This window comes from Saccoglossus kowalevskii, chromosome 10 (genome assembly GCF_978046115.1).
Source record: "Saccoglossus kowalevskii chromosome 10, keSacKowa6.1, whole genome shotgun sequence".
Classification (NCBI taxonomy): Eukaryota; Metazoa; Hemichordata; class Enteropneusta; family Harrimaniidae; genus Saccoglossus; species Saccoglossus kowalevskii.
In genome coordinates, this window is record NC_140650.1 from 23,826,808 (window position 1) to 23,841,629 (window position 14,822).

Below are 14,822 nucleotides of genomic sequence, written 5' to 3' on the forward strand. Positions count from 1 at the left end.
CGAACTTAAATTAAAGATGGCGGCGCCCTGGCTGGGACGAGCGTGTGCAGGTTAGTTCCGATTATTGCTATTTTCTGAAAAAAAACAAGTCATTGTCAATGACACGGGCACAGATCTAGAAGCAGTACCTACACACGAATTGGTGACGTCATAAAATACATGACCTTCAATCGGGGTCGTTTCCTCGGTATATACGAATTGGTATATACAAATTACAATAAAGATACTTAAGACATTACACATAAGGTAAAACAAATCACGTGACAATATAATGATAATAACGGTAATAAATCCTAGCTTAACAGTTGAAGAGAACGCTCATATAGTCAGTCGGGTGACGCCGAGGGTCACGAACTGTGTTGCAAAATGGCCGTGTGGTTGAAACTGGGTCATGGCGTGACGGGTGAGGAAGACATCATTAAACACTCAAAATCACAATAAAACGGGGAAGTGGTTGCATATTACGGCGTAGCTAACATGGGAAATAAAAAAACGCCCAATACAAACGACATGGGTTCGAATCACACTAGATACACACTCACCAGAACCGAAGCAATCAGAAACCAGCAATCGTTTTGGCTTTTCCGTTCAACTCATCGGAACACTAGAGTAGTTAGAAAAATGAACACCACTTAACGACCAACGTCGTGGCGTGGTACACAAGCGTGCCATCAAAATAAAACAAAATTAGCTTGAAAAGACAGTGAGTTCGAGTCCCGCTCAGAGCTACCGTAAAAACGTAAATCAAATAAACTGAAATCTCTCAAACCGTAAACAAGTAAACAAAGAACGTCGCAAAAAATAATAAACCTCACAAAACTGCACCATACAAAACTGAATGAATAAATAATAAAATAACTAACGTCTTAAACTGGACGACGCGCAATTTGTTCAACAGTTTCCAGATTGTGACAAGAGATAAACAAGACCCAAGTCAAGGTAAGTTTTGTTAAAGTGTCGATGGCGTTCCCTATATTACGAAAACAATTCAGGCAACAGACGAATATCTTCTGTGGTGTTGTTGAATTTATACCGTGTCTGCGGAATTGTTGATTGAGGGTTCGAAGCCAGCAGTTAACGTTTTGTTAGAAAGTTTCACAATTAAATCAAATATCCAATGATACCAGTATATTTATTTCATTATTTTAACAACTTGCAATGGTGGAAGTTGGTCAAACACGAGTTCTTACACCTAAATAAGTATCAAATATTTGTCGACACATTTATTCTCTCAACCTTGTAGAGGTGGAAATTAATTAAACAACAGGTATTTACTCACAAATATAATGGTCAATATTTGTCCATACATTCATTCTGTCAATTTAAGAACTTGTAATTGTTGGAATTAATCAAATGAGAGTTGTCTACACCAAAATAAGTTTCAAATACTTGTCCATACATTTATTCTCTCAATTTAACAACTTGTAATGGTGTAAAATAATTAAACGAGAGTTGTCTACACCAAAATAAGTCTAAAATATTTGTCCGCACATTTATTCTCTCAATTTAACAACTTGTAATGGTGTAAAATAATTAAACGAGAGCTGTCTACACCAAAATAAGTCTAAAATATTTGTCCGCACATTTATTCTCTCAATTTAACAACTTGTAATGGTGTAAAATAATTAAATGAGAGCTGTCTACACCAAAATAAGTCTAAAATATTTGTCCGCACATTTATTCTCTCAATTTAACAACTTGTAATGGTGTAAAATAATTAAACGAGAGCTGTCTACACCAAAATAAGTCTAAAATATTTGTCCGCACATTTATTCTCTCAATTTAACAACTTGTAATTGTGGGAATTAATCAAACAAGAGCTGTCTACACCAAAATAAGTCTAAAATATTTGTCCGCACACTTATTCTCTCAATTTAACAACTTGTAATGGTGTAAAATAATTAAACGAGAGCTGTCTACACCAAAATAAGTCTAAAATATTTGTCCATACATTTATTCTCTCAATTTAACAACTTGGAATGGTGTAAAATAATTAAACGAGAGCTGTCTACACCAAAATAAGTCTAAAATATTTGTCCATACATTTATTCTCTCAATTTAACAACTTGGAATGGTGTAAAATAATTAAACGAGAGCTGTCTACACCAAAATAAGTCTAAAATATTTGTCCGCACATTTATTCTCTCAATTTAACAACATGTAATTGTGGGAATTAATCAAACGAGAGATGTCTACACAAAAATAAGTCTAAAATATTTGTCGACACATTTATTCTCTCAACCTTGTAGAGGTGGAAATTAATTAAACAACAGGTATTTACTCACAAATATAATGGTCAATATTTGTCCATACATTCATTCTGTCAATTTAAGAACTTGTAATTGTTGGAATTAATCAAATGAGAGTTGTCTACACCAAAATAAGTTTCAAATACTTGTCCATACATTTATTCTCTCAATTTAACAACTTGTAATGGTGTACAATTATTAAATGAGAGTTGTCTACACCAAAATCAGTCTAAAATATTTGTCCACACATTTATTCTCTCAATTTAACAACTTGTAATGGTGTAAAATAATTAAACGAGAGCTGTCTACACCAAAATAAGTCTAAAATATTTGTCCGCACATTTATTCTTTCAATTTAACAACCTGTAATTGTGGGAATTAATCAAACGTGAGTTGTTTACATCAAACTAAGTATTAAATATTTGTTGAGACATTTATTCTCTCAATTTAACAACTTGTAATGGTGTAAAATAATTAAACGAGAGTTGTCTACACCAAAATTAATCTCAAATATTTGTCCACACATTTATTGTCACAATTTAACCAGTTGTTAATAGTGGAAATTACTTAAACGCGACTTGTTTAATCAGTTGACATCAATGCAACTTACCCGCAGACAGTGCACAACAGAGTATCATTGTTGAGCAATTATAAACAGGAACGTGTCTTGGCATTAGGGTAAGGGTCGGGTCAGGTATGGGCAACGGAATTATTAACAGGAACGTGTCTTGGCATTAGGGTTAGGGTCGGGTCAGGTATGGGCAACGCAAATGGCAAACACCCAATTGGCAAGATGTACACTAACGGGTTATGGCATGCATATAGTTTACACAAGTAAAAACACAAAATTGGCAATTTTTTGGACAATTGTAACTCAATAATAGAAATATGTTGTATTTCTATATATATACACACTATATAGTCTTATCAAATGCAAATACATCCAGTCAATCCATTGTGATCTTGTGGGTCAGTTCTCTACATAGTGACCAGGAGGACCTGGGTTCAATTCCCTTGCCTGCCCATCTTTTTTTCGCAAACACCATTTGGCAATAAAGCTAAATATGACAACAAATTAATTAATTTGCATGACTACCCACATAGCTCAGTTGATTTGTACTATGTCAGCAATGTGAGCGATCGCTGGTTCGAATCCGGTATGTTTAGTTAGATTTTTGAATGCTAGTGAAGACAGTGTCCTATGAATAGGACTTAAATCCTAACTCCTGTGTGAAGACACTCGTGGTACAGTGGACAAGAACTCAAAGATCGCAAGTTCGAATCACGGATTGGACACTCCTACAAAAGACATGAAAGACGTTAAAATCATAAACAGCGGATTCAAAAACTCAAGTCAGGAAAACAGAACACAAGAATACTACCTCACATGGAAGCCAGTCGAAGTCGTCAAAGAACGAACACAGTCGAAGAACTAACACAGTTGACAGCTGTAGGTCACGTGCAACAACAGACACGAGGAGCATGGCTGCTCTCCAAATGGGTCCCTTCTTTTGTATTGACCCCCTAAGGATTGCTAATGCCCCTTTCTAACTCTTCCCCCAAAAATAATATATCGCCCCTTTTAAAATGTAATGACCCACAAATTAATGAATATTCATGAGCACAGAAACTGCTACGTCATGAATAAATTAGCATAATTTTAAAAAAAATTGCATAAAGTGTAGGTACTCCTGGAGCTCTGCCATGACACGTCCCCGTTCCGTTCATATTTGAGTGATTCAAAGCAGATCATGACCGAAATGCACCTGCATATGTACAACACATTGTGCTAAATCTGAACAAAATCCATCCATGCATGACTGAGATCCGGTTCTGGAATTGTGAAAATACGTGATTTTGATGCATTTTCGGCCTTAAAATGGCCATCATTCCGCTATTGTTAAGCAGATCATGAAACAAAGGCACATATCTATTTGTGACATGATGTACCATGTGTGTGTGAAGTTTGAACTTGATCAATCCAGACATGTCTTGGATACGGATCCAGAACTGAATTCTTTAACAAAATGGCCGCCAGTCAGCCATTTCGAACTTGATCCGAAAAAAAAAGACGTGCATCAAGGTCCTATTATGTTTAATGTATGTACCAAATTTGAGCAAAATCCATCCATGCATAACTGAGATACGGGTCCGGAATGGTGAAATCGTGCGATTTCAATGCATTTTCGGCCTTAAAGCGGCCGCCATTTGGCTATCGTTAATGAGATCATGAAACAAATGCACATACATATTTGTGACATGATGTACCTTGTGTGTGTGAAGCTTGAACTCGATCAATCCAAGCATGTCTCGGATACGGATCCAGAACTGAATTCTTTAAAACAAAATGGCCGCCAGTCGGCTATTTCGAACTTGATCCGAAAAAAAAAATGACGTGCATCAAGGTCCTATTATGTTTAATGTATGTACCAAATTTGAATGAAATCCGTCCATGCATAACGGAGATCCGGGTCCGGAATGGTGAAAATGTGCGATTTCAATGCATTTTCGGCCTTAAAGCGGCCCCCATTTGGCTATCGTTAATGAGATCATGAAACAAATGCACATACATATTTGTGACATGATGTACCTTGTGTGTGTGAAGTTTGAACTTGATCAATCCAGACATGTCTCGGATACGGATCCAGAACTGAATTCTTTAAAACAAAATGGCCGCCAGTCGGCTATTTCGAACTTGATCCGAAAAAAAAAATGACGTGCATCAAGGTCCTATTATGTTTAATGTATGTACCAAATTTGAATGAAATCCGTCCATGCATAACTGAGATCCGGGTCCGGAATGGTGAAAATGTGCGATTTCAATGCATTTTCGGCCTTAAAGCGGCCGCCATTTGGCTATCGTTAATGAGATCATGAAACAAATGCACATACATATTTGTGACATGATGTACCTTGTGTGTGTGAAGTTTGAACTCGATCAATCCAAGCATGTCTCAGATACGGATCCAGAACTGAATTCTTTAATACAAAATGGCCGCCAGTCGGCCATTTCGAACCCGATCCAAAAAAAAAATGACGTGCATCAAGGTCCTATTATGTTTAATGTATGTACCAAATTTGAACAAAATCCGTCCATGCATAACTGAGATCCGGGTCCGGAATGGTGAAAATGTGCGATTTTGATGCATTTTCGGCCTTAAAATGGCCGCTATTCGGCTATCGTTAATCGGATCATGAAAAAAATGCATGTGCATATGTCCCATATAATGTGTGATGTATGAGTGAAGTTTGAACTTAATCGGTCCATGCATGTTCGAGATACAGGTGATCACGGACGGACGGACGGACGCACACAGGGCAAAACATAAGTCCCCGTTTTCGGACTGCGTCCGAACGGGGACTAATAAAGCCAATATAGCGTTGGTGATACGCAACTTTATTTATGATAAACATGAACAGGGATATCAACAACTTCAATTATCGTGAATCATTTTGTTAAAATCAGGACCTAGGTCGTGAGATGTCAGATAATCGACTCGAGGTTAGGGTTAACCAATTTGAAATTGGGGGAGGGGCTGGAGGATTATGGAAAAAAAGTTTGATGTGGGCTGAAATCACGATAAAAAGATTCTCCTATTCCAGATTTTGAATAGGTCACCCATTAAGACCAGTGATATGCAATCCTGGCGCCTGTGATCCTGGGAGGGATAAGTAAATGACTTCTCTACATTGCCATTTCTGGGTCTCTCCTACATGACATGATGCCTAATGATCCACTTTTTAAAGCAGGGTTGTCGTTGCGTCGCGCCGCACCATGTTTGATGTAGGGTCCACAGTGTGATGTATACATGGCTACACTGTGTAACGTGAATCAGGGTAGTAAGTTTACACAGTCTTGCATTTAATAAGCTTGGACCAAAGCAGTCTCCTATGAAGATGTGTGAATCGGCTAAGGCATCTACACCAAAATTAGAACCAGGCCAGATGAAGATGGTTCATGAATCTTACATAGCAGCTGCTCATCTAATGAAAGACTCAACTTTTATATCTCTAATTGAATGTACATGTGCCACTATTAATATGAAGCGTATGAAACACCTGGTGATTTTGTGTATTTTTCAACTCTTATTTGAATTTTATGAACATTAGTTTATAAATATTGATATCAAAAATAACTTAATGCTTTCATGTATGTATAGTAAATGCCTTTAATGTTAAGAAATTACATAACCACTGAACAGATTTTTAGTCCCCGTTTGGACGCAGTATTGACCTCTGTGCGTCCATGTGTGCGTCCGTGTGTCCGGACCTGTATCTTAGACATCCTTGAACGATTTACATTCAAACTGCACACATACATCATACATAATATTATACATTAAAGATGGATTAAATTAATATTAGATGTAAAGATGTTTACAGGTGGATTTTGTTCAAATTTGGTATATACATTAGACATTATAGGGCCTTGATACAAATCATTTTGTTTTTCAGATAAGATTCAAAATGGCCAACTGGTGGCCATTTTGTTTTAATGAATGTGGTTCTAGTGCCATATCTCTGACTTGCTTCGATTGATTATGTTCAAATTTTAAATATTCATTATACATCATGTCATAGATATACAGATATATTGGTTTGAGGGTCTTATTCAAAATGGCTGAATGGTGGCCATTTTTGTGCTAAAAAATCATCAAATATTAAGCATTTCTGGAAGGATTTTGAGCACGGATCTAGAAGCCGTACCTACACACGAATTGGTGACGTCACAAAATACATGACCTTCAATCGGGGTCGTTTCCTCGGTATGTACGAATTGGTATATACAAATTACAATAAAGATACTTAAGGTAGCGAGAAGGGAAATTTTCACTTTTTTCTTGATTTTTCAAAAATTGATAAAACGGTTACTTTAGACCTTGATACATCACCCCAGGTTTACAAAAGATGGAAATTGCGAAATAACGTTGCTCAAATTAGTGTTTTAAAACACTAGCAGAAAAGACTACAACTGCCGTTTTGTGGATATTTGCATAGTGTTTATCTTTGGAAGGAATTAAATGATAAAATCTTATCTGTATACTCTGTTGTTGACGATTCTGATATAACGGGTGATAAGCTTCCAGTTGCAAACAATGCGTGTTTATCTAACGTCCATTGTCAGCATTATTGTCAGTCGAGACTTCGTCGGAGAAACATGGTCATACAGTACTCATTTCGCCCAACCTTCCGCTTTTACATCGACCGCTTACCGCTTAATTTCAGACCACGCGTTCTTGTCCGACCGGAAACCGACCGCATTTTAATCTCGTTTTTTTTTTTTTCGCTCGCTCGCTTATTGAAAACATTGACTGCTCACCCAAATACTGAAAACTGGCACATGGGTGGTCGAAATGGTGGTTTTGATAGTGAAGTGTGAACATACAACTAGTATTAACTATTATTACATTCTGAACGACACTTCAAATCTAATAGCTGTATTACACTTGTATCGTGAAAGCAACTGAACTGGGACCTCTTGTTACGTGTTTTGGGTGCTTGTTCTAGATGTAATATTTTTATTTTTATTTTAATGAGACAGTTACGTGAAAAAAGCCTAGGTAACTCCTTTTGACAGAGCAGAGAAACGAGGAAATGTTAGTGATTAATTCCAAAAATAACGATATCGAATCCACATTGGTCCACGTCTGGTAAAATTTGACATTCAATTTTTAAAATTAAGTCACGATCATTGAATGAGCTCGGTCTATACTGTATACGTACCACAAAAGTGTTCCCACAAAAAAATATTTTCGACTAAAAACGGCCACATGCCCTGGAAAAAATCGAACAGAGCTTGACATGTATGAATAATTTATTGGGCTTAAAAGAAAAACGTGTCAAATTTAGTTATAGCCATAACTATTTGGTGGCCAGTCGATGAACAATTCAATGTCCTTCAGGGCTGAAAATCATTGACGCTACTCTGGTTTACTTTATTTCACAACTTGCAGAGAAAACTGATTCGCGTGAGCTCTAATGTATCTTAGCCTAGTATGTTCTTTTTGAACTAAGGTCAAATTCCATCAGTTTGTCAAAATATATGTTTTTCAGCGAATAATTTTGAAGCCTGTCACAGCACAAACAACTATGTGAATCGACGCCGGAGATTGGATTATACGACGACCCTTCAATTAGCGTCAAATATGCTTTGTTACAACATCATTGATTGGCTGAGAGTCACCTGATCGGAGCACGAACTGGGTCACAGAACCATATTTGTCCGTATTATCAACAGGACTTTGCAAAATAACCACACCCACATTTTCAATCTTTTTTAGCGCGGAAGTTGCCAACAAATGTAAAAAAAATCATGAATTTCATAGATTCGAATAAAATAAAGCAAGCGATTGATAAGGATGATTATTAATATTTTCCCCAATGCTCTTCGAATTTTTGACTCCCATGTGCGAAGCACAAAATGGGAGTCTTTGCAGTTAGTGTGTCTGTATGTGTGTGTGTATGTGTGTATGTGTGTGTGTGTGTGTGTATATGTGTGTCAGACTGTTCCACTGCTATCTCAAGAACCATACATCGGTTTTTGATGAAACTTGGTGCATAGATGCTCTGGGCCAATGCGCAGATTTGATTAGGTTTTGGTAAAAATCCATGCTCGTTAATTACCTAATTTGCATGATAATTAGCTAATTTTTAGCTGTTCTATGACTGTTCCACTGATATCTAAAGAACCACTCATTGGATTTTGATGAAACGTGGTACATAGATGCTCTGAACATATGCGCAGATTTGATTAATTTTTGGTAAAAATCCGTGCATATTAATTACCTAATTTGCATGATAATTAGCTATTTTTTAGTGGTTCCATGACTGTTCCACTGATATCTAAACACCCACTCATTGGATTTTGATGAAACTTGGTACATAGATGCTCTGAACTAATGCTCGGTTTTGATTAGTTTTTGGTAATAATCCGTGGATACTAATTACCTAATTTGCATAATGATTAGTCAATTTTCGTTTTTTCCACTGATATCTCAAGTACTAATCATCACATTTCAATGAAACTTGGTACATAGATGTCATACGACACTGCACAGACCTGATAGTTTTTATGGTAATATCAGTACATATTAATTACCTAATTTGCATAATTAATTAATTTTCAGCATTTGATATAAGTAGTTAGCATTACATTTCAATGAAACTTGGTACTTACATACTCAAGGACTATGCAGAGATTGATTGTTTTCGATAAATATTTGTGCATATTAATCACCTAATTTGCATAATTAGTTAATTTTAAGCTTTTCCACGGGTATCTTAAGTACTAATCATCGCATTTCAATGAAACTTGGTACATAGATCCTTTAGGACTATGCAGAGACCTGATTAGTTTTAGGGTAAATAATTGTGCATATTAATTACCTAATTTGCATAATTAATTTTCAGCTTTTCTACTGATATCTAAAGTACTAATCATCACATTTCAATGAATCTAGAATTATGCAGACCCAATTAGTTTCCGGTAAATATTTGTGCATATTAATCACCTAATTTGCATAATTAACCAACTTTCACACTGATATCTCAGGTACTATACATCACATATCAATGAATGTACATGGATGCTGTAGGACAATAGACAGACCTGAATAATTGTGGGTTAAAATCTGTACATATTAATTACCTAATTTGCATAATTAACCAATTTTAAGCTTTCACACTGATATCTAAAGTACCGTAAAAACTCCAAAATTTTCGACCGGTTTTAAATAATTGGTGTTAGAAATGTGACGTGTTTTTAGAGTCAAAATTAAGGTGCATTTTCGGACGGTCGAATTTTTCAGAATAGAAATCAGCAAAAAAAAAATGGGGATGATAGACAGTGTGCTTCATTAGTTTTTAAAAAATGCAATGTCCGTCAATTGACGTAAACTTCCTCATGTTTCACGGTAAAAGCAAAGGTCGTGGCCGAGTTGTAACTCAAAATCTAAACAAAGTCATCAATCAGTGAGTATTATGACAAGCAAAACAAAACATCAAGACGCGGAGAAGAGGTCAGCACAAAACTAATAGGTCAAAAGACAAAGCTGTCTCGCACTACCTAGGAAAACTTGCGAATGTTCGAAGTACAGGTACCCATTGGACAAAAGATACATGGAAGTTTAGCAAACGATCTCCCCGACCCAGTGCAATGTATCCGGTTAGAATCAAAGCTCACGTGTCCCTTATTTGAGGGACCAAATTCTGCCGTAAATTCGCCCTTGGATTAAAAAATAAAATGGGATTTAAGAAAATAAAATGGGACTTTTAAGGTGTATTTTGGCGTCATTTTTCGGACATTTCAATCAATCCTGCCGGCTAAAATAGAGTCTAAGTTTTACCGTAGTCATTGACGTCTGTCTATTCAAGAGTACACGTGTATGATTTTTATCGTGACTAGCGTGAGCGGGTAAGCTTCCTTTCGAGAATGAGCTGTTATCACTGTGAACAATGTTAAATTATTCTTCAGATGACCAGTTTATTTTTTAAAAACAACTAATTTTTTTATTTAAAAAAAATCATGCCGTTTTCGCATCAAAATCCAAGCCAAAATATCGTACTACAACATCAATCTCTTCCGCATTGCGTTCAATAACATTAACATATTTAAATAAGCTATGGTAATTTGAACACGTTGGCATCATCCAGCTTTTTGATTGGTTAATTAGCGATTTGACCTATTTGACCTAAGAGAACATGGCGGATATCCTACAGCATCAAACGTTTATACGAGACCGGAATCATTCGCTTACGATGAAACTAAGTTGACTTTTATTTGTATTTCATAACCATTCAACAAATTTATTTTGTGTACATTATTATAATCACGGCACAGATCTAGAAGCAGTACCTACACACGAATTGGTGACGTCATAAAATACATGACCTTCAATCAGGGTCGTTTCCTCGGTATATACGAATTGGTATATACAAATTACAATAAAGATACTTAAGACATTACACATAAGGTAAAACAAATCACGTGACAATATAATGATAATAACGGTAATAAATCCTAGCTTAACAGTTGAACAGAACGCTCATATAGTCAGTCGGGTGACGCCGAGGGTCACGTACTGTGTTGCAAAATGGCCGTGTGGTTGAAACTGGGTCATGGCGTGACGGGTGAGGAAGATATCATTAAACACTCAAAATCACAATAAAACGGGGAAGTGGTTGCATATTACGGCGTAGCTAACATGGGAAATAAAAAAACGCCCAATACAAACGACATGGGTTCGAATCACACTAGATACACACTCACCAGAACCGAAGCAATCAGAAACCAGCAATCGTTTTGGCTTTTCCGTTCAACTCATCGGAACACTGGAGTAGTTAGAAAAATGAACACCACTTAACGACCAACGTCGTGGCGTGGTACACAAGCGTGCCATCAAAATAAAACAAAATTAGCTTGAAAAGACAGTGGGTTCGAGTCCCGCTCAGAGCTACCGTAAAAACGTAAATCAAATAAACTGAAATCTCTCAAACCGTAAACAAGTAAACAAAGAACGTCGCAAAAAAATAATAAACCTCACAAAACTCCATCCACACTCCACAAAACTGAATGAATAAATAATAAAATAACTAACGTCTTAAACTGGACGACGCGCAATTTGTTCAACAGTTTCCAGATTGTGACAAGAGATAAACAAGACCCAAGTCAAGGTAAGTTTTGTTAAAGTGTCGCTGGCGTTCCCTATATTACGAAAACAATTCAGGCAACAGACGAATATCTTCTGTGGTGTTGTTGAATTTATACCGTGTCTGCGGAATTGTTGATTGAGGGTTCGAAGCCAGCAGTTAACATTTTGTTAGAAAGTTTCCCAATTAAATCAAATATCCAATGATACCAGTATATTTATTTCATTATTTTAACAACTTGCAATGGTGGAAGTTGGTCAAACACGAGTTCTTACACCTAAATAAGTATCAAATATTTGTCGACACATTTATTCTCTCAACCTTGTAGAGGTTAAAATTAATTAAACAACAGGTATTTACTCACAAATATAATGGTCAATATTTGTCCATACATTCATTCTGTCAATTTAAGAACTTGTAATTGTTGGAATTAATCAAATGAGAGTTGTCTACACCAAAATAAGTTTCAAATACTTGTCCATACATTTATTCTCTCAATTTAACAACTTGTAATGGTGTAAAATAATTAAACGAGAGTTGTCTACACCAAAATAAGTCTAAAATATTTGTCCGCACATTTATTCTCTCAATTTAACAACTTGTAATGGTGTAAAATAATTAAACGAGAGCTGTCTACACCAAAATAAGTCTAAAATATTTGTCCGCACATTTATTCTCTCAATTTAACAACTTGTAATTGTGGGAATTAATCAAACGAGAGCTGTCTACACCAAAATAAGTCTAAAATATTTGTCCGCACACTTATTCTCTCAATTTAACAACTTGTAATGGTGTAAAATAATTAAACGAGAGCTGTCTACACCAAAATAAGTCTAAAATATTTGTCCGCACACTTATTCTCTCAATTTAACAACTTGTAATGGTGTAAAATAATTAAACGAGAGCTGTCTACACCAAAATAAGTCTAAAATATTTGTCCATACATTTATTCTCTCAATTTAACAACTTGGAATGGTGTAAAATAATTAAACAAGAGCTGTCTACACCAAAATAAGTCTAAAATATTTGTCCGCACATTTATTCTCTCAATTTAACAACATGTAATTGTGGGAATTAATCAAACGAGAGATATCTACACAAAAATAAGTCTAAAATATTTGTCCGCACATTTATTCTTTCAATTTAACAACCTGTAATTGTGGGAATTAATCAAACGTGAGTTGTTTACATCAAACTAAGTATTTAATATTTGTTGAGACATTTATTCTCTCAATTTAACAACTTGTAATGGTGTAAAATAATGAAACGAGAGTTGTCTACACCAAAATTAATCTCAAATATTTGTCCACACATTTATTGTCACAATTTAACCACTTGTTAATAGTGGAAATTACTTAAACGCGACTTGTTTAATCAGTTGACATCAATGCAACTTACCCGCAGACAGTGCACAACAGAGTATCATTATTGAGCAATTATAAACAGGAACGTGTCTTGGCATTAGGGTTAGGGTCGGGTCAGGTATGGGCAACGGAATTATTAACAGGAACGTGTCTTGACATTAGGGTTAGGGTCGGGTCGGGTATGGGCAACGCAAATGGCAAACACCCAATTGGCAAGATGTACACTAACGGGTTATGGCATGCATATAGTTTACACAAGTAAAAACACAAAATTGGCAATTTTTTGGACAATTGTAACTCAATAATAGAAATATGTTGTATTTCTATATATATACACACTATATAGTCTTATCAAATGCAAACACATCCAGTCAATACATTGTGGTCTTGTGGGTCAGTTCTCTACATAGTGATCAGGAGGACCTGGGTTCAATTCCCTTGCCTGCCCGTCTTTTTCTCGCGCTGGGAACTCAAAGATCGCAAGTTCAAATCACGGATTGGACACTCCTACAAAAGACATGAAAGACGTTAAAAACATAAACAGCGGATTCAAAATCTCAAGTCAGGAAAACAGAACACAAGAATACTACCGCACATGGAAGCCAGTCGAAGTCGTCGAAGAACGAACACAGTTGACAGCTGTAGGTCACGTGCAACAACAGACACGAGGAGCATAGCTGCTCTCCAAATGGGTCCCTTATTTTGTATTGACCCCCTAAGGATTGCTAATCCCCCTTTCTAACTCTTCCCCCAAAAATAATATATCGCCCCTTTTAAAATGTAATGACCCACAAATTAATGAATATTCATGAGCATAGAAACTGCTACGTCATGAATAAATTAGCATAATTTTAAAAATTTTGCATAAAGTGTAGGTACTCCTTCTGGAGCTCTGCCTAATCACTATTGAGTACAGTAATAATCAACAATTCAGAAACGCAGCATGCCGAGATTTTTGTGTTCGTTTTTATTTGAAACTTCGTTTATTTAGAATATATTTTCGTTACCAATAAAATAAAAATCTCTGTCAATCAGAAACCCGGATTCATGCCTTTGAGGAAGGTCCCGTTTGAACGCTCACATCGGGTTTTTTTTCGTTTGGAGGAAAACTAAAACTGGTCGCAATTTTTGAATAAGAATGAGTCGGCAATTTTTAGTGGAGTCGAAAATTTGGAGGTAAATAAAACACCGAAACCCGGCAAATAAATAGGCGGTCTAATTTTTAGAGGGGTCGAAATTTTGGAGTTTTCACGGTACTAATTATTCCATTTCAATGAAACTTAGTACAAAGATGCTCTAGGACAATGTACAAACCTAATTAGTTTGGGGTAAAAATCTGTTCATATTAATTCCCTAATAAGCATAATAATTCATAATTTTTTGGTTCTAATCACATTTCAATTAAACTTGGAGACATAGATTTTCTGTTACATTGCGCAGACCTCATTAGTTTTACACTCAAATCTGGTCATATTAATTTTCTGATTTGCATAATTAGTTTTCAGCTAAGTAATTTCGAATTATATTTAATGTGTCTCCAATACTCTCAGCACATGGGAGT

The 14,822-nt window shown here is 35.9% G+C and overlaps 1 protein-coding gene across 1 annotated transcript in view; it reads left to right on the forward strand.

Annotated features, from left to right (window-relative positions):
- LOC100369912 (large ribosomal subunit protein bL35m-like) overlaps positions 1-14,822 on the forward strand; it is a 23,155-nt gene continuing 8,333 nt past the window's right edge. The window contains exon 1 of the mRNA XM_085504398.1: positions 1-50. Within this exon, the coding sequence (XP_085360524.1) occupies positions 17-50 (34 nt within the window). The 5' untranslated portion in view covers positions 1-16. The remainder of the gene's footprint in view (positions 51-14,822) is intronic.